General features: G+C 47.6%; 1 protein-coding gene across 1 annotated transcript in view; it reads right to left on the bottom strand.

Moving 5' to 3' along the window:
* grin2aa (glutamate receptor, ionotropic, N-methyl D-aspartate 2A, a) overlaps positions 1–20794 on the bottom strand; it is a 99888-nt gene that overhangs the window by 18793 nt on the left and 60301 nt on the right. The window contains 2 exon segments of the mRNA XM_076983692.1: positions 8350–8464; positions 16721–17313. Coding sequence (XP_076839807.1) covers positions 8350–8464; positions 16721–17313 — 708 coding nt within the window.

Here is a 20794-nt window from a genome sequence, read left to right on the forward strand (position 1 = left end):
CTCTTTGACGGTTATCAAAAAGGAGAGAGATGACCCAGGAGTGCTGAGACAGCAAGCAGGCCGGCTAATCGCTTCTCTCCGCGCGGGCGTCATTTGCATGTGCCAGAGATCTGTTCCGCTGTTTTAATGAATACATGCAACAGATGCTTTTGAAATATGAACCTTACAATCAGCAGAGACTTGGGTCGTCTGCTTTTGTAATAATGACTAACACTTGGGCGAACGTGTTTTTTCAACAAGCTGTCACAAGAAACACAGAACGTTAGGCATAACACAGTAAGATCTGCAGGATGACAGCTTTGATTTCACATTGCGCCGGCTATTCAGAGCACGGCAAGACTGTCCCACTTTCTAGATTCAAACGAGCATAAACTCTGATGGGGGCGCACACACAATGTTGCTCTGAGGCGGTGATGTCATTACTGTGCATTCTGTCAGTCAAACTGAGGCGGGCTTCGCCGGGTCGTTTCTAGTGAGCTGCAGTAATCTTTTGAAATGAAGACATTTTCCACAAGATCGGGCCCGGGGGGCAGTGTACCGTGAGACAGCAGAGAAGCAACGCTGAAGCAAGCAGATATATTTTCGTGTATTGCTCACACAGTGAGAGAGAACCCACCCTTTAAAAACAGTTGACAACACTATCAAATGCAGTAGTTTCTCTTCCCATCAGCTATACACCCTTAAATAATCTTTTCAGATCAAAACAGCAGTTCTTCCTTGGGTACTATAGCTTGCAAACTGTGAGGGAGCGAATAATAAATGAAAATTAATAAATCTTAAAATAAACATGGCCTATACACTGCTTATCTGTCTGAAGGTGTTGTAAATAAATGCACTTAGTGAGGACCTATATGGTGATTTTAATAACAAGCCGTGTTTTGAAAGTACTGTATTTAGCAAAGATTACCGTACCTTTTTTCAACACTAATTCCCAATAAATCACAAGAGCAGTGAAATTCATCGATAATAACCGTAAGGTGCCCTAACGTTTCTACGCAAACTATCCAAAAGACGAATGAAGGTTTACAGGCCGCAGTGTAAACGCTGACGTGCGTAGCGCCGTGTAGTCACGACCATTACCGCCACCTTCAGGATAGAGCGGCATAAATGGCGGCCGTGGCCTTCGCTGCCTGTTCGTGGGAGTGAGGCGACACACCGCAGTCCACTGGAGCCCTAAATCTGCCTGTAGCTTTTGTCTTTGTTCGCCCAGCACTTTGGCGTTGATAAATGGTCTTTGTCAGATTGATATCAGCGTAGCGCAGTGCCAAACCGCATTACACTCCTATTACGTTATGAAAACAATGCATCTGTCATGTAGCTCTACTACTTTAGCTCACTTCGAGCTTTGGATCCGACCGACACTCTGTGGCCACGCGCGAGCACAGGAACGCGCACACCCGCAGCAGGACAAGAGCCAAAACGTACGCGCGAAGGCGTGCACGCGCGCGCGAGAGAGAGCGTCTTTACGTCATGTTGCCAGTGCCACAGACGCCTGACTGTGTGCATTGTAGGAACTGTTTTGAAATGCATTGCCCTTGATAAATAGTCATAAACATGCGTGCTTTGAATGAACAACTGAACAATTTATGAATTCCCCCTTTTTTACCCCCCCAGGAGACACATTAAGACATGATTAGTCTGTTCTGTACTTGACTAATGCTATTTTTCTGATGCGAAAACATGCACACACATATATATTGTCAGAAATGATAGTATCAGAAAGTCTATTCTAATGAAAGGGACAGTGAATCGAATCGTCTACCGTGGTCCAAGCGGAGTGGCGAGCAACGGCCATCATGTCTCTGCTTTAATCAACATCAACAAGCAGCAATTTGATATGGAAATATCAAGATGGCGCCAGTGTGTGGCGACGTCCCGGGAGTGATCCAGGCTGTTTTTATGTCATTATTATTGTGTGTTTTATTGGTCAAGTGCATGCTGTGTCCATTGCTTATGATCGTGAGACACTGTTAAGTATCCGTTGGTAGGTTATGTCATGGCCGGAATGGGCCACTTTTTCAGCCCGGGAGTTTCATGCGGAAATCTGGCCCAAAATTATATTTCCATCCCAATCGGCCCAAACTAGAGATTGACATGAACCGGCCCATCGGGAATCCTCCCGAATCTCCGGATTAGCCACTCCGGCTCTGGGTTATGTGAATGATTATGCTACAAATGGTGGCTTTCCGCCACCTCCATTACTGCTGCCGGTGGCGTCTGAAGTTTGTCGTTTACCGTACTGTCCGCAACGCAAACAACGGCAGAGAAAGTGTGGGAGAAGGGGTGGCATGCTGGTACGATTGGGTGCTCAGTGTCATCAACACTCGGGTTGGATTATCGATTCAATCGGGCACTGTTTCACTGATGGCCTGTACAAGCGTTTGGGAAAGTGTCTGGTACGACGTTCACTGGAAGAGGAACGAGTGGCTGCAGCCGATTGATCCAGATGTGTGACTTTGTATCGTCCAATGACGTGGACCTTCTGTTTTTAGTAGAGACCTGGTTAAAGCCTGGTGAAAACTGTCACTTAAAAGAGCTTTGTCCCCCCAATTATTCTTATTTAAATTCTCCAAGGAGCTTAGGTCGGGGTGGTGGCTTGGATGTTATTTTTAAGGACCTTTATAAATGCTTCACTGTTTCTCTGGGAGCTTTTTCAAGTTTTGAAGTTCTGTCATTTACAGTGCTTGGAGAAAACCCACTGTTAAGTGCTGTGGTTTATCACCCTCCGATGTTTCAAGACTGTTTTTTGTCAGAATTTTTCAGCCTTTCTTTATTCAATAGTTTTGGCCTACGATAAAGTATTGGTTCTTGGTGATTTTAATATTCATATAGACGATGCTTCTGATAGATATGCGACAGATATTCCTGAACACCATGGATCATTTTAACTTTGTTCAGCATGTTGGAGGCCCGACTTATAATCGGGGTCACACATTGGATTTGGTGTTCACGCTGGGATTGTTTCCTCATTCCTTTTCTATGGAGGACTTTGTATCAGACCACAAGTGTATTCTTTTTAAGGTCCCCCTGATTATGACTGCTGCATACTCTAAACACTATGTATGGTATCATATTTTAAATGACAGTTCAGTGTCTGCTTTTTCAGATATGTTTATTGGTTGTAGTGATCGGTTGTCTATGTGTACTGATGTGAATGATTTGGTTTGCTCTTTTCACAAATCATGTTTAACTGTTTTAGATGAGGTTGCACCAGTGAAAACGATGCTAAAATCTGTTGTAAATTCGACTCCATGGATAAATGAGGATATTCAGCATTTAAAAAGAATATTTAGGAAGGTTGAGCATGAATCGAAGAAGTCACAGCTTTAGGTTCATTATTTATATTTGAAAGATACGTGGTTAATTTTTAATAATAAGGTCAGGGTCAAAAGAGCTAAATATTTTAACGGATTAATAACTGTAAATGTGCATAACCCTAGATTTTTTTGTTTTCTACTATAGATATGCTAGTAAATGGGGTTGGCCAGAGTGCACTGAGCTCTAGGATTGATGTGGATATTAGAGGTAATATTCTGCTTCATTTTGTACATATTACACTGGTTCCTCAGGTGGCTGTACCAGTAGTTTTAGAGCAGTTTTCTCCTATTTCTCTTGAGGAACTAAAAAGATTGTGCATGGCCTCCACCCATCTTCTTCTGGTGATGATCTCCCTGCAATATTCTTTAAAAAGGTCTTCGACTCAGTGGGCATTCACATTCAGTCAATTATCAATTTGCCTCTTATAGATCAGGCTGTGTCCCAGACTGTTTTAAGCCAGCGATGGTGCAGCCTATTCTTAAAAAACTGGGTCTTGCTAGTACAGACTGTGTAAATTATAGACCAATCTCAACATTACCTTTTGTCTCAAAAATACTGGAGAAAGTGGTTGCTAAACAGCTTTTGGCTACTCTAGAAGAGAAGGGTATTTTTGATACGTTTCATTCAGGTTTAAGATATAAACATAGCACAGAGACAGCCCTGGTGAGTATTTTATTCTGATAAATGCTGATGCCGGCGATGTGTCTGTTTTAGTGTTATTGGATATTAGTGCAGCGTTCAACACTGTAGAACATAGTGTTTTAATAGATAGGCTGCAAAAATGGGTGGGAATGTCAGGGACTGCGTTGGAGTGGTTGGTGTCAAACAGAAAATGTATGGTGTCAATCTGTCTTCTTGTGCTGATATTTGCTGTGGAGTTCCACAGGGATCAGTGCTTGGTTCTATTTTATTTTTATTATATATGCTTCCTTTGGGAAGAGATGATTTCAGTAGATTGAGGAGTCTAACAGATTGCATTCAGAGCATTAAGGATTGGATGGCCTGTAATTTCCACAAGTAAAAAGAAGGAAAAACAGAAGTGTTGATTTTTGGCCCTCCAAATGTGATCGGGGACGTAAAGAAGGCAATTGGCCCACTGGTTTTACAGATAAATTCTTATCCTAGGAATTTGGGAGTACTTTTTGACTCCGAGTTAAAATTTTCAGTGCATATAAGGAAGCTGGTTCAGGGCTGCTACTTTCAATTGAGAAATATAGCAATGAGGAAAATGCTTTCGTTCCAAGATACAGAAAGATATATTCATCCTTTCGTATCATCACTTCTTGATTACTGCAATGCCTTATTTACGTGACTTAGTCAAGGAGCTATGACACGGTTACAGCTGGTCCAGAATGCAGCAGCTCGAGTGCTTACTGGTGCCAAAAGTAGAGAGCACATCTCACCTGTTTTGGCTTCACTGCATTGGTTGCCTGTTGCACAAAGGGTCGATTTTAAGATTTTGGTTTTGACTTACCAAGCCTTGAATCATGGAGATGGACCATTACATATTTCTGACCATTACATATATTAGTCCCTTATTCTAATGCTAGGTCACTAAGGTCCTCTAACCAAGGGCTTTTAGTAGTTCCAGTGACTAAGAGAAAACGCAAGGGGGATTGTGCTTTTGCTGTATGTGCTCCGAAACTTTGAAATGGTCTGCCATTAGACATTAAACTTGCTTGATCTAATGAGTTGTTTAAAAAAGACTAAAGACATACCTAGCATTTGAGGTTGGTCATGGCTAGCGTTTTTTATGTATGTCGTTGTGATGATGTCTTATTTTTTAGTTTTTATGTAGTGTTTTTGCTTGTATTTTTTGTTAAGCACTTTGTAGGCCCACTTGGAAAAGTGCTATATAAATAAACACTTACTTACTTATTTACTTACTTGCTAATTAATTAATGTAATTGCTTTCATGTGGCTTCAATGTGCCGTCGCAAGCACCCTGAACTTTGCAGCTGTCAACTCGCTTCAGAAAAGCGTGAAGACCATCTAAACCTTCCTCAGTGGCAGCTGAGAGAGAGAGAGAGAGAGAGAGAGAGAGAAGGTAGAAGGGATGGAGAGAAAGGGGCAGGGCTTTGCCTGTCTGAAATCTGAGCGATCTCTCCTCTTATGCCAGATGCTATGGTCATATACGTTCCTTAGGTACAGTTGGAGTTTTTCTCCAACTTAACATTAAGCACTAATGACCCAGTTTATTTAGACTCAGTCTACCTTCGATTGCGCAGCAGTGATAAGCACTTAGACGGCTACTGTTAAGATGTCAACACTTGTATCACTCCACTGGGTCACACTGGTTGTATTTTGGAGTCTTTGTTTGGATCGCAGCATTTTCCATTAATGGTATGAACCACTGCAGCAAAACTGTATAGCAAGAACAATGGCACCTGCCAGTTTGTGTTTATAAAAACAATAAGCTCATGGGTAAAGACATTATGAAAGGAAACATGTGATGTATCTGAGCCCCTAGAAAGATTAGATTACATCAGTATGCATGAAATGGTAGTATAAATGTACTACTTTTTATACAACTCATGAAAACACCTTGGTTCTGTGTAGTATATTAGTTTTTCTTATCCTTTCTTGGTCCTCGGGACACACCAGATGTTTGCTGTTTCATAACCCAGCAGTATAACTACCAGATATTCGGAGATCTTAATATGCTTGGTTCAGGGAGGTGAGACAGAACAAAATGTGGCCCATCTGGTGGCCTTGAGGCCTGGTTTGAGAAAGAACCTCAGCCATTGTTTGCATGTAAATATGGCTACTGATTAGCTGGATTAGGTGTGCTGGATTAGGTGTGCTGGATTAGGTGTGCTGGATTAGGTGTGCTGGATTAGGTGCGCTGGATTAGGTGTGCTGGATTAGGTGTGCTGGATTAGGTGCGCTGGATTAGGTGTGCTGGATTAGGTGTGCTGGATTAGGTGTGCTGGATTAGGTGTGCTGGATTAGGTGCGCTGGATTAGGTGCGCTGGATTTAGACTGGAAAAACCTCTGCATGAGCACAGATCTCCAGGACCAGAAGTTCTGTATTATCAGGGCTACTTTACATGATGTAAACTGGCACACTGAAATGTGTTTTTTGACCTCATTAGCCTGTGAGCTTCCCAGGCCCAGAGGCTAAGAAAGACCTACAAAACCTTACGGCATTAGGCATGTAACGATTTAGATGAGTTTCCGTACAAATGAAACTTCCAACTGTGCTGTGAAAAGCTTGGAGTGTGCTGTAGGGGCCTAATTTAATGGGCTTTACTCAACTGTAACACAAATCCAATACAGTATTGGTGTGGCAGCCATGGCTTAACAAGCCAGAATAGGAGATATTAAAGCCAAACACCAATTTGTGTTTTGCACCGAAAATGAGGTAATTTTTGTGCAACGGACTGTGGCATCTAGCAACTCCTACGGTCCCCGTGATCATATTCATCTCTCAGACCGTGATGGAGTGGAGCTATTGGAGGGCACGGGAGACGCACGATGTGGATGGGAAATCAGGGTTCTCATAAGTGACTGTGCCTCTCGGTACGGGACCAGTCCTGCCAATTAAGTCTGGCGGCGGTATTGACTGAGCTGCAGAAGCGGCCACACAGATCAATCTGCTCTATTGTTCTGCTGTTGCAATTACTCTTCCAGCCATGGTCTCATCGAACTGCAGCAAGTGTGTGTATGTGTGTGTGTGTGTGTGTGTGTGTGTGTGTGTGTGTGTGTGTGTGTGTGTGTGTGTGCGTGTGTGTGTGTGTACGTGTGTGTGTATCTGCACCTGTGTGTGTGTATCTGCACGTGTGTGTGCGTGTGCACGTGTCTCTGAGCGAACTTATTGCTTACTACAACCCATCTCACGTTTGCGCTCCCAAAATCCTGAATTTCTCTTAGTTCCAAAAATTAGTAAAACTAGAGCCAGAGGCAGCGCTTTCTCCTTTAAAGCCCCTCAATTATGGAATAGCCTTCCAGCTCCAGTCTGAGATTCTGACACAGAAATCTAGACTTAAGACTCACCTATTTAATCAAGCCTTCAGTTAATATTCCCCTTGTGAAGGTGTGGGGCTTGGGGGCCCCCAGACATTGAGACTTCTGGTAATTTGAGATGTTGATGCTGCCATCCAGCTGTGTCATGGCATCGTGACAATGACTTGACTGGAAAGCAATGTCTCAGTGAGCCCTCATGACTGTGGTCAACTCTGAACCCCTCCCTTTAGTTATGCTGCTATAGATTAGTCTGCCGGAGCCACATGCTAATCACTGGCACGTGAGCTATGTATGTTTAAATCAATGGTGGTTTAAATTGATGTCCACAAGAGGACTCCTACCTGAGGTTCACCATCTGCACTGAAGGGACTGTGACTACTTGGCCGGGGAACTAGAACCACAACTATAACTATAGAACTACTTTTTGACCACAAATACTTGTGCTAATGGGCCGCCCAATGGAGGATGGGTTCCCTTTTGAGTCTTGGTCCTCCCGAGGTTTCTTCCTAATCCCCACCATCATAGGGAGTTTTTCCTTGCCATTGTCGTATTGCTCATTAGGGATCTGGACCCATACGATTGTAAAGCTGCTTTGTGACAACGTGTGTGTAAAAAGTGCATGTGTGTGCAACATGTGTGTGTGTGTGTGTGTGTGTGTGTGTGTGTGTGTGTGTGTGTGTGTGTGTGTGTGTGTGTGCATGTGTGTATGCATGTGTGTGTGTATGTGTGTGTGTGTGTGTGTGTGTGTGTGTGTGTGTGTGTGTGTGTGTGTGTGTGTGGGTGTGTGTGTGTGTGTGTATGCATGCGTTGGTGCCTTTGACATGCGTCATCGAAAAACCCAAAGGTCTCATGGCAGCTTTGAATGTGCACTAGCTGGCCATGTGTGGCCGAGGTCGTTACCACGCCGACACACTTCCACACAGTTCCAGGCTGTAATTAAAATGGCGGATTCACGGGTACTAATATTGCGTGAAACAGTTGCTAATGGTAGCTCACTCGAAGGAGCCAGAATGAAATCAAACCAGAGCTTGTTAGAAGGTCGGACCCGGCGCTAAGACCTCCTACCTTCTCCCATTCACGGTCCTTGTTCAGGACGATGACCACCAGCTTTGGATGTTCCTGGTATCCATCCTCGGTGAAGGACAAATCCCTTCCATCCCAGGTCACATTCATCATGTACCTAACACACACACACACACACACACACACACACACTCGTGGTCATTTCCAGGAACAGAGAACATCTGTTATTTGGAAAAGTGGAGTGAGTAGAACATGAACTAATCTCCACAAGTCTTTTCAACATTTTAATATTAGTGTATTATTTCTGTTTTAGAATGAAAACAAAAAATAAAAATAAAGCACCATACAAAAGTTTGTGCACCCCGAGAGATGTCAGCTCTCAGATTAGTTTCACCAAGGTCTTAGTGTTAATTAGTGTGTAAGAGGAATGGTTTGTTCACAGTCGTGATTACGAACGGCCCGGTGGGCAAATGTCAAAGCTTTTTCTTGCACTCCTCCAATCGTGGCTCAAGAAGCCATTGAAGGATATGAGAAGCGTTTTCACATAGACATTTCCTCAGGTTTGTAACGTAAAAAAAAAAAAAAAAAACGGCGGTTAACATGAATGGTGGATGTGAAATTGAAGTCTGTTAAAACCATGAAAACTTTTTCAGGGAACTGCTCTGGGAATTGCTAGAAAGGCAAATCAAAACCCACGTTGGACTGCAAAAGACTTTGGGGGGAGGTCTAGCAGACTCTGGGAGGTGTTGCACTGTTCTACTGTGCACCGACACCTGCAGGAATGTGACCTTCATGGATGAGTCGTCAGAAGAAAACGTCTCCTGCAACCTTACCACGAAATTCAACATCAGAAGTTTTGCAGAGAAACAACTAAACAAGCCTGCTGCATTTTGGAAACACGTCCTGTACTGCTGAGGTTAGAACAGAACTTTTTGGCCACAATAAGCAAAAGTGTGTGGAGAAAAAAGGGTGCAGAATTTCAGGGATAAAAACTCCTCTCTGACTGTTAAGCAGAGAGGTGGAACGATCGTGCTTTGGGCTTGTGTTACAGCCTGTGGCACAGGGAACATCTCCACTAGTAGAGGAAAAGAGTGAATTTAATTAATACCAACAAATTCTGGAAGCAAACACCACCATGTCATTGAATAAACTGAAGATGAACAGAGGATGTCTTCTACAACAGGATAATGATCTTAAATCCACCTCAGTCCTCAATGGAGTACCTCAAGAAGAACATGCTGATGGTTTTGCCATGATCCAACACGATACCTGGTTATTAAAAGCATCTACAAGTTAATTCTTGCCACTGAAGGTGCTACAATGTTCCAGTTGTGTAGGGTGTCCAGCTCTTTTGCTTCAGGCCTTTTCATTGTTTTGAATCTATAAAAGATGGAAATAAAGTGATCTTGCTTAAAACATTAAAGAAATGTCATCATTGTGACTTTTTGGAAATCAGGTCATATTTTACTTGCTTAGCTATTCGAAATTTTAACCAGGGCTGCCAAAACTTTTGCGTGCTGCTGTACATCTTACCTAACCATGCCAGCAGGAAAAAAAAGTTGACTCTTACTAGTATTAATTCTATATGTAAAGGTTCAAAATAATGTATGAAGGTCATTTGAAACATTCTGAGGCAGGAAGATGAAAGGAAGAATTAATGATCCATCTAACGACTGACCTAAATCAGATGTCACATTAACCAAAGATGAAAAATTCACCCAGGATTATTATTAGTATCATATGAAATCTGCATTTATCACTGCCACTACCATTCTTCCATTCTGTACGAAGATGAAAGTGAGAGAGATGGTGAGAGAAAGAGAGAGACAGAGACAGGCACAGGGTGAGCTTGGAAGCCTTGTGTTGGTAGACCCACCCACTGACTTATGTCACACACACGCACAGACACTCACACACACACACACACACACACACACACACACACACACACACACACACACACACACACACACAGGGTGTAAAAGATGTCCACAACGAGCAGAGAGATAAATGAATTAGGAAGTGTGACGTATGCGCACTTGTGTACTGTCTGACAGGCGTTCTGACATCCTGCCACCCCTGTGCACCTGTGTCGTCCCTTTAAGTACAAGACGTAAAAGAACATGACGCCCTTCATCACGCCTCACCTGGGGCCATCTACCTCCAGAAAACCCGGGATCCACACAGACACACATACAGCCACCTCCAAACTTACGCAGTCACCTCTACTTACACAGCGATCTACACACAAACACAGCACTGTCAACACAAACATCCACCTACACTTTGACAGCTGATTCTCAACAAGCTGTTCGTTTATTCACACAAGCAATAGCGACAGGAGGAGCCGAACAGTCCGGGCGCCACCACCGCACCACTCGCTAATTTACTGCCCCGGCCAGCTGCCCCAACGGCCCAATGGCCCATGGGATTGATTGCGGGCCCCGTTCAGAGAGCATGAACCTGACCACGAATCTCCACGCCATTCTAGATATATCACTGAATCCAATTACATCAGATCTGCAGGGGAGGGAGCACATCGATAATCTGTGTTCTCTCCTGCTCAGTGGGATTGAGCTTGCAGTTGCAGCCAGTCTCCTGGGTTCAGTCCTTCAGTTCAGGGTTCAGTCCTTCAGCTGCAGGGTTCAGTACTTCAGTTCAGGGTTCAGTCCTTCAGCTGCAGGGTTCAGTACTTCAGTTCAGGGTTCAGTCCTTCAGCTGCAGGGTTCAGTACTTCAGTTCAGGGTTCAGTCCTTCAGCTGCAGGGTTCAGTACTTCAGTTCAGGGTTCAGTCCTTCAGCTGCAGGGTTCAGTTCAGGGTTCAGTCCTTCAGCTGCAGGGTTCAGTACTTCAGTTCAGGGTTCAGTACTTCAGTTCAGGGTTCAGTCCTTCAGCTGCAGGGTTCAGTCCTTCAGCTGCAGGGTTCAGTACTTCAGTTTAGGGTTCAGTACTTCAGTTCAGGGTTCAGTCCTTCAGCTGCAGGGTTCAGTCCTTCAGCTGCAGGGTTCAGTACTTCAGTTCAGGGTTCAGTCCTTCAGCTGCAGGGTTCAGTCCTTCAGCTGCAGGGTTCAGTACTTCAGTTCAGGGTTCAGTCCTTCAGCTGCAGGGTTCAGTACTTCAGTTCAGGGTTCAGTCCTTCAGCTGCAGGGTTCAGTACTTCAGTTCAGGGTTCAGTCCTTCAGCTGCAGGGTTCAGTACTTCAGTTCAGGGTTCAGTCCTTCAGCTGCAGGGTTCAGTTCAGGGTTCAGTCCTTCAGCTGCAGGGTTCAGTACTTCAGTTCAGGGTTCAGTACTTCAGTTCAGGGTTCAGTCCTTCAGCTGCAGGGTTCAGTCCTTCAGCTGCAGGGTTCAGTACTTCAGTTCAGGGTTCAGTACTTCAGTTCAGGGTTCAGTCCTTCAGCTGCAGGGTTCAGTCCTTCAGCTGCAGGGTTCAGTACTTCAGTTCAGGGTTCAGTCCTTCAGCTGCAGGGTTCAGTCCTTCAGCTGCAGGGTTCAGTACTTCAGTTCAGGGTTCAGTCCTTCAGCTGCAGGGTTCAGTACTTCAGTTCAGGGTTCAGTCCTTCAGCTGCAGGGTTCAGTACTTCAGTTCAGGGTTCAGTCCTTCAGCTGCAGGGTTCAGTACTTCAGTTCAGGGTTCAGTCCTTCAGCTGCAGGGTTCAGTACTTCAGTTCAGGGTTCAGTCCTTCAGCTGCAGGGTTCAGTCCTTCAGCTGCAGGGTTCAGTACTTCAGTTCAGGGTTCAGTCCTTCAGCTGCAGGGTTCAGTCCTTCAGCTGCAGGGTTCAGTACTTCAGTTCAGGGTTCAGTCCTTCAGCTGCAGGGTTCAGTACTTCAGCTGCAGAGTTCAGTACTTCAGTTCAGGGTTCAGTCCTTCAGCTGTAGGGTTCAGTCCTTCAGTTCAGGGTTCAGTCTTTCAGTTCAGGATTCAGTACTTCAGTTCAGGGTTCAGTCCTTCAACTCCAGGTTTCAGTCTCTGCCATTCCACCGGTCTCCATCCTCAAAAGCTCCGAGTTGAGAGGCCGGCATGGATCACCGAGCCGAACTCACCTTGCCACAAATTACTGAGCAGCTGGGACTTTGGACTTGAACGTGGAGGGTCACAACCTCTGACCTACAGGTCCTTGTCCTGTGCAATTCTCTGTCAGCAACTGAACACCAGGAGGATACAAAGGAGGAGAGAACATGGAGATACAGGGAGATACAGGGACACAGTGTGCCACGCTGAACAAATGTCCATTTTCCCAAGCAACCTTTATTCTCTCTTCCCTTCTTCTCAAAGTCCTATTGGTTTAGAACCCCACAGGCCTCCTGCATGGTGCCTTCAGCCAAGGCCACAACACACCTCCAGTGGATTCTGCTCCAGATAGGAGGACTCAACGGCGCCATCTACTGTTGATGTGTCACATTTGCCATCACATGGGCTTGGGCGATGCTGGGTGGCTCCGTGTTTCCTTGGCAATGGAGCGTGGCTCAATCGAGAAAGAGGAGATGTCCATAAAGCCAGACAGGCCTCCCCTATGTTGCATATAATGAATTTGAGTCATTAGTGCAAAACAGCACCCCTAAGTCAGATATAGAGTTCCACTCATTACTGTAAAGCAGTGTCTCTACGCCGCATGCAGAGAGTTTCAGTCATTAGTGCAAAACAGTGTCCCTGTACTGTATAAATAAAGTTTACGTAATTAGTGTGAAACAATGTCTCTTCTTTCGGCTCATTTACTAAAAGCCCCATATATCTTCTGTGCGCTTGAACGAGATAATTAAAACGCCAAGCGTGCAAGTGCAGAGAACCGAACCATCTCAAACCACTTCACCAAAGCTTCATCCAGCCAATCCAGCTGCGTTTCAAACCCACAGTTTTACCCCCTTTTACCGTGTCGCTACTCCACGTGCTTCTGCACGGGAACTTCCTCTTCAGACTACGGGCGTGCCCGGTTTGCACTCCGGCCCCTCCCAAGATCCACCCACCGACCGCACACACCTGCAGCTAATAACGGACTCGTTAGAGAGTTCTCAGTAGCCAATCAGGAGAGCCGTCCTGCGCAGTGTTTCCAGTCTCGGCAGGTGTGCTAGTGGTCAGTTTCACCCATGCATGTTCTCGATCTTAGATATGTCTGTGGACGCCCCTTACTGCCTGCGTTGTCCTGACTGTAGCGCGTCGGGACGGTGTCTCGTACATGGGCCAAAAGACAAAATAATGAGTGTGTAAAGAAACTGTTGTTATACTGTATCTACATCTGCAAACCCAGTGATTAAAGTGTTGAGAAATTCTTTCATTTTCTCACAGTTCTCATTGTGTATCCAGTCAGTTTTTATGTTTCCTCAATCGTTTATATGTACAGGGAAACTACATTGTTATATAGTTTTAAAGGTTTAGTTGAAATTATTGTCTGTGGTAATCAATGCTTCAAATGTCGCAGAATTGAGAAGTTGAAAATGCTCGTCTATTCTTGTATGTTCATGTAATCACCCAGGTGCTCAATGTTCCCTGACAGGTGTACCACATCTTCGCCAACCCAACTGACAGCTGAAGTCTAACCCTATCATGAAACCACAATGTGAGTGGAAGTGAAATGTGAAATCCCACAAACACACACACACATGCACAAAACCACGTACACATGAACCCACAAACACACACACACACACTCACAAACCCACGCACACATGAACCCACACACACACACACACACACACACACAAACCCACGCACACATGAACCCACAAACACACACACACACACACACACACACACACACACAAACCCACGCACACATGAATCCACAAACACACACACACACACACACACACACACATGCACAAACCCACGCACACGCGAACCCACAAACACACACACACACACGTACAAACCCACGCACACATGAACCCACAAACACACACACACACACACACACACACACACACACACACACACACACACACACACACACACACACACACACACACACATAGCTGCACAGACGTAGTTAAGCCTCTTCTTCCGGTTATGTGTTATGCATTTTGAGTGGTGATCCGTTCATTCATCCACTCATATATGCATATATGTGTTTGTGCTAATACCAAACACATTTGTTCAGACCCCAACATTCTCAGTGTGGCCCCACGGTCACCACGCTGCCCACCAGCACACTGGAAAGAGGAACCAGCTATTAGCGGAGTTGATTTCAGCAGCAAATCTGTGCGGCTGGGGGTGGGAGAGGAGAGCGTGGTGTGCCCCCCCCCTCCCTGTGTGTGTGAGTGTGGGTTTGCTGTTTGATGCTTGATTTGTTGATGTGTTTTCTGCCATATTTCAGTTGTTCCAGACGTGTTCGACTGAGATGTTCTTGTCCCAGCTGTGTAGACTCCACACCAATACTGCCCACCGTCTGGGTCAGCCCGGCCAGCTCTAATGCACTATGACCACAACCATATGACACGGCCTGTCTGACGGGTGCACACTTCACATGGCGCCATCCTGGTAGTAATGCTGGTGGTAATAGGGTGATGTGGGTGACGTCATCGCTGACCTATTGGAATTAGCCATCGGCAGTGGTCAACAGCTCAGTCGGCGCCCCACCAACACAGGTAGCGTAAGACGTGGCGGCTGCTTTTGGGAGGGAGAAGGTCACTGTGACAGGCACTGATGTTGCTCCGCCCCCCGGGGGGAGGGGACAGTGCGTCATGCTCGGTGCTCTTTATTGGCCAGAAGTATGAGTAAAAAAAAAAAAGCTCAACTCCGCCCTCCCAAAACACACACACAAACACACACACACACACACACACACACACACACTGCAGGACTCGGCAGGTTCACCCTCCCAGTTGACAGGTCATTTCAGCATTCGTCACTGATATATGAAAGGGAGATTTGTCTCTGAGGTCTTTTCACCTGAGTTGAGATGAGAGCCATAAATCTGTCATAAAGGAAAATTTAGCTTGGGAGCAAATACTTCCCCACAACGTCTGACGCTTCATTTTAACGAGAACATGAACAGCAGCCAGGTGTTGCCTCGACACTTCTTTACGTTTTTTTTTTTTTTTTCCCCTGTGAAATGACGTATTCTGCCAGATCGTTGTACTGTACGGCGTCCCTGTTTCCACAAAGTAGAACGTTAGAGAAATCGTTAAGACAAAGCGATGTAGCAAGGCAAGCATCTGGTCTGAGCGCCGTTTCCTACTAAATCACCCGCGTTGTCGTTCGGCAGGGAGAACACCGACGTGAGGGACGTGTGTAACGACGGCGTGGCCGCTGCGATGGCCGCTCTGTCCGCTCTGTCCGCTCTGGCGGCGGGTACGGCGATGTGGCTACATGCCCCTCCTCTTCCTCCCCTCCGTTAGCTGCTAAAAGCCTCTGGCCGGGCCGGAGGTCCCTGTGGCCAGAACTTCAACCATCTGCACCTGTCTTTTCCCTGTCTGGGGGGGGGGTTGCTTCCCTTCCCTCTAAATGGGACAGTTTGCCACGTCTAGCCCGTCTTATTTGGCATGGGCCTCTGGGTGGGCGGGGCTTCCAGACGGGGAGGAGGGGCGGAGGTGGGCGGGGCAGTGGGCCGTTCCTCATGGGAGTGGAGATGAGCAGACCAAAGCGCTGGAGCTCTTCACGTTTAAAGAGCACTCTCAGTGTATTAGCCAAGCATCCCTGGTGCTCATCATCCCGCCCCTCTCTCTCTCTCTCTCTCTCTCTCTCTCTCTCTCTCTCTCTCTCTCTCTCTCTCTCTCTCTCTGTCTTGCTGTTTCACTCTCTCTCTCTCAAAAAACATTATGCATCAATGCAGTAGTTCACTGGCAGGAAGCTTCAATAAGTGGTCCAGCTCCTACAGAAGGCTCCCTCTCTTTTACTTTGGCTTTTTGGCTCTCTCTTTCTCTCTCTCTCTTTCTCTCTCTCTCTCTCGCTCTCTCTCTTTCTGTTATTTCCATCCACTCCTCCTTTCTCTCTGTTTTCTCCACCTCTGCCATCGTTCTTGTCAAATGTGCATGTCTGTAGTGCCCTTTTCATTCATCAAAAAAACAAAAAAAAACATCTCCTTCCCTGTCACGCACTTTAGAAAGTCTTGAATCCTCTAACCAACCTCCCCAACCGGCCACACTCTCACCCCCCCACACCCCCCCACACCCCCACACACCCCCACACACCCCCACACACACACCCCCAGCCCCCGTCTCATTAAAACAGTGCTTGTTCCCAGATGGTCAACTATATTAGCATGTATCTGTGAATTCTGCCTAGACCAGGTCTTCACCTCACTGTCTCTCTTCAACAGCTTTCTCTCTCCTCTTTATTTCACTTCCACAGATGCAGGCTTGAGATGAATCAGATTCAGAGCTCAAATATACATGCGTAAACACACACACACACACACACACACACACACACACACACACACACACACACACACACACTGGTGCAGGGTCCACTTACTTGTGCAGGGCACTGGGAGGCAGCTTGGTCTTCTCCATCTGCCCGTAGCAGCTGGTCTTGGCTTCCGGGATGTCCCCGAACTCCTCCAGCATGGCGGCGGCCGCCGTGGTGATGATGCCCAGGCCGTCCCGCACGCGAGCCTCCAGCGGGTAGTCCCAGTCGTCGTACGACACGGAGATCATGCCCGACGGGAACTCGGCCGGCGTCACGTCCGGGTTGCCCGTGGTCAGGCTGGGCACGATCCAGATGAAGCCGAACCCGGTGAGACCCAGGGAGCGGGCCTCCTCGAGGACGTAGGCCGCCTCGTCTTTGGAGCAGTACAGCAGGATGACGGGGGACTGAAGCTTCTTCAGCTGGATCTGCGAGCGCGAGTCGCCGTCCACCGCGTCCAGCGTGATGATGTTCTGGAGGTCCCAGCCCACGAAGCTGTTCTCCACCGTGGTCTTCAGGATGGCGATGAAGTCCTGGTAGCCCGGGAACTTGCTGGTCACGATGGAGAAGACGTGCCAGTCGTACTCCTCCATGATGTTCAGCATGAGTAGCGCCTCCTGCTGGATGGAGGCGCCGAACTGGAAGAATGTGGACTTCACATCCTGCAGACAGAGAGGCAGAGAGCAGAATCAAAATGTGCTACGGCGCGTGGAGGATTGCTGACAGTTATAATCTTCCAAGACCTTATCTCAGTTGTCAGGTGAACCAACACATCATCGGATAAAATAAATGCAATTACATTGAATAAATTCAAATATTGTGGATGTCTTAGAATATCCGTGCACTCGCGGGTTTGGCCAAAGTTAATGCGGCCAGATGTCACAGGATGAGGATGGAAAATGATTCTGCACTGACAGTTTTCTATTGTCAGATTCTTTCACCCCTTCGAAAGTTGTCAGATCTCAGCAGCTCGGAGGCTGATGTGCTCAGTGTCTAATAATATCCCTGGCAGAGACAATCTTATCGGTTTTGGGAGAAGCAATTCATTTGTGTTTTCGGTGCTATGATCCCCCCCCCCAACTCCCACCACGCCACCCAAATACACCATCAATCCAGCTATAGATTTAGAGAACCACTACAAAGGGCAGGCTTTCTTTGAGATTTTCTTTCTTTGTTACTGAAGGGAGAGGAGAAATGGACCTTTGTAGTCAGGAGTCTACCATTTTGTGTGTCACACCGCTGCAGTGTCAAAGCAATAACTTTTGCTCCCTGTCATTTGAGTGAAAAATTATATATTGTGTACTGTATAACTGAATGAAAATGTGTGTGTGTGTGTGTGTGTGTGTGTGTGTGTGTGTGTGAGAGAGAGAGAGAGAGAGAGAGGGAGAGAAAGAGAGAAAGAGAGAGTTGAATGAGGGCTGTAGGGGATATCATGTTCACTCTGTGGTCAGTGTGTGTATGTGTGTGTGTGAGTGTGTGTCGCTGGGGGAGGCGGATGTTTTTGTTTTATTTTTGGAAAATCCTGTTTGATGTTGCCTATCCCTTCTTTCCACCGCATGTGTGATGCGACCACACCGCAAAGCCTCTTGGCTTAGCGCACACACACACACACACACACACACACACACACACACACACACACGCACAAAACTGCATAATCTACCTTGACCGTGCCATAATGGTCCTCCATCATGCGTGACTGGGGATGGGGCTCCTTCACACTCACCCACACCCACAACTCAATATGTTTAACGTCACGGCGGCTGGAATCGGCAGGATCGCTGACAGCACTTCGATTCCCTCATCTCACACAGGAGTTCCTCCGCAGTACGTTCATTAAAAAAATAAAAATAATAAATAAAAAAACTCGGCCCTTTGTCAACTCGGCCATTTCGCCTGCTATTTTTGTAGAAGATCGAGATGTTTAATAACATCTCTGCCCAGCACTGGAGCGCCTGGTTGAGCTTGTATGGTGATGAGGCCTGCACGGTGAGGACTGCGTGACTGGTAGATGGTGTCTCTCTTGTCAGAAAGTCTGTGAGATGGAGCAGTTGCTACTTAAAGCAACTCTTCACCCACACTGGCTAACTCCATTAATCATGAGTGGGAAGTCGAGGGTGAGGACGGTGTGCCGGCCGGCACCCACTGGACGCCATTTGGTAACAGCGACTTTTAGCTGGGTTTTTTTTTTTTTTTTGGGTGGAGCACATCTTTGACATGGGCGGAGTCTCACTACACCAACCCGGTGCTGCCGTATCACCTCGGGGCCACAGAATTTATGAGCACGGACAGATTAAGTGATGCAAATGCAAGAAGACAGACTTAATTTATTTCCCAGTAGCTCACCTTGGAAAGAAATAAATTACTCTCCGAGGGCGATTCTGGTGCTACAGTGCAACTTATCGCCTCATCGATACTGATGCGGGTCTTAGGAGGTCCTGGTTCTTCGCCCGATCTTTATTCTGACGTGTCTGTGTGAAGATGAGTGGAGTGGATCGCTTTACATACGGACAACACGCGTAAAAGCCAGAGCGCCTGTGGGGTTTGGCTGTGCACGTGCTCGTAACACGCAGTTATAGAGAAGAGGAGGTGTCAAAGCCTGACATATACTAGCCAGTGGGGGTGATGGAGCCCCCGTGTGAAGGTGGAGATGGAGGCTCTTGTGGGGGTGATGGAGCCCCCGTGTGAAGGTGGAGGTGGGGGCTCTGGTGGAGGTGAGTGAGCCCCCGTGTGAAGGGGGAGGGTGGGGGCTCTTGTGGGGGTGATGGAGCCCCCGTGTGAAGGGGGAGGTGGAGGCTCTGGTGGGGGTGATGGAGCCCCCGTGTGAAGGGGGAGGTGGGGGCTCTTGTGGGGGTGATGGAGCCCCCGTGTGAAGGGGGAGGTGGGGGCTCTGGTGGGGGTGATGGAGCCCCCGTGTGAAGGTGGAGGTGGAGGCTCTGGTGCTCTGGAACTATAAATTGCCTGTTTCTAAATATAGCCAGATGGAACTGCAGAACATGGAGAGATGAAGGGAAGAGGGGGGGATGGAGGGAGGAGGGGATGGAGGGAGGAGGGAGCGAGGGATGGGGGAAGGATGGAGATGGGGCTGATGATGGAGAGGGATGGGGGAGCAAGGGGGGGTGGAGGGGGAGGAGGGGAGGAGGGGGTGGAGGGGGAGGAGGGGGTGGAGGGGGTGGAGGGGGTGGAGGGGGAGGAGGGGGTGGAGGGTGGAGGGGGAGGAGGGGGAGGAGGGGGTGGGGTGAGGGTGGAGGGGTGGAGGGGTGGAGGGGGAGGAGGGGGTGGAGGGGGTGGGGTGAGGGTGGAGGGGTGGAGGGGTGGAGGGGTGGAGGGGGAGGAGGGGGTGGAGGGGGTGGGGTGAGGGTGGAGGGGTGGAGGGGTGGAGGGGGAGGAGGGGGTGGAGGGGTGGAGGGGTGGAGGGGGTGGAGGGGAGGAGGGGGGTGGAGGGGTGGAGGGGGAGGAGGGGGTGGAGGGGTGGAGGGGGAGGAGGGGGTGGGGTGAGGGTGGAGGGGGTGGAGGGGAGGAGGGGGTGGAGGGGGGTGGAGGGGTGGAGGGGGTGGAGGGGGGTGGAGGGGGATAGAGGGGTGGAGGGGGTGGAGGGGTGGAGGGGGGTGGAGGGGATAGAGGGGTGGAGGGGGTGGAGGGGTGGAGGGGGTGGAGGGGGGTGGGGTGAGGGTGGTGCTGGACATGAGGAGATGGTGGTTGAATCTACACTTGGTGTCGTAGTACATTTCCATCAGCAGGCTCTCTCTCTCTCACATCACCACCAGAGGATGAAAGCAATTCTATCCATTTAGAGAAAGAGAGAGAGAGAAAGAGAGAGAGAGTGAGAAAGAGAGAGAGAAAAAAAAAAAAAGAGAGAGAGAGAGAGAGAGAGAGAGAGAGAATTTCCCAGCAAATCTTAAGAATAGCAGAAGCTTTTCTCACACATTCACTGTCTGACTCATTTCACACCAGTGAAGTAGCGTCTAGTGTCCATTGCGTTCGCATCATAACAGCATCTTCATCACCTCCGTAATCTCTCTGTGAAGAGGAGGTCATGACCCAGGAAGCCTACCAGGACCTTTCTGGACACTCACATGTTAGAGCAGGAACCACTGACAACATCTCCTTCTGTAAAGTCCTCCTTCTGTAAAGTCCTCCTTC

This window comes from Brachyhypopomus gauderio, chromosome 2 (genome assembly GCF_052324685.1).
Source record: "Brachyhypopomus gauderio isolate BG-103 chromosome 2, BGAUD_0.2, whole genome shotgun sequence".
In the NCBI taxonomy this organism is placed as follows: domain Eukaryota; kingdom Metazoa; phylum Chordata; class Actinopteri; order Gymnotiformes; family Hypopomidae; genus Brachyhypopomus; species Brachyhypopomus gauderio.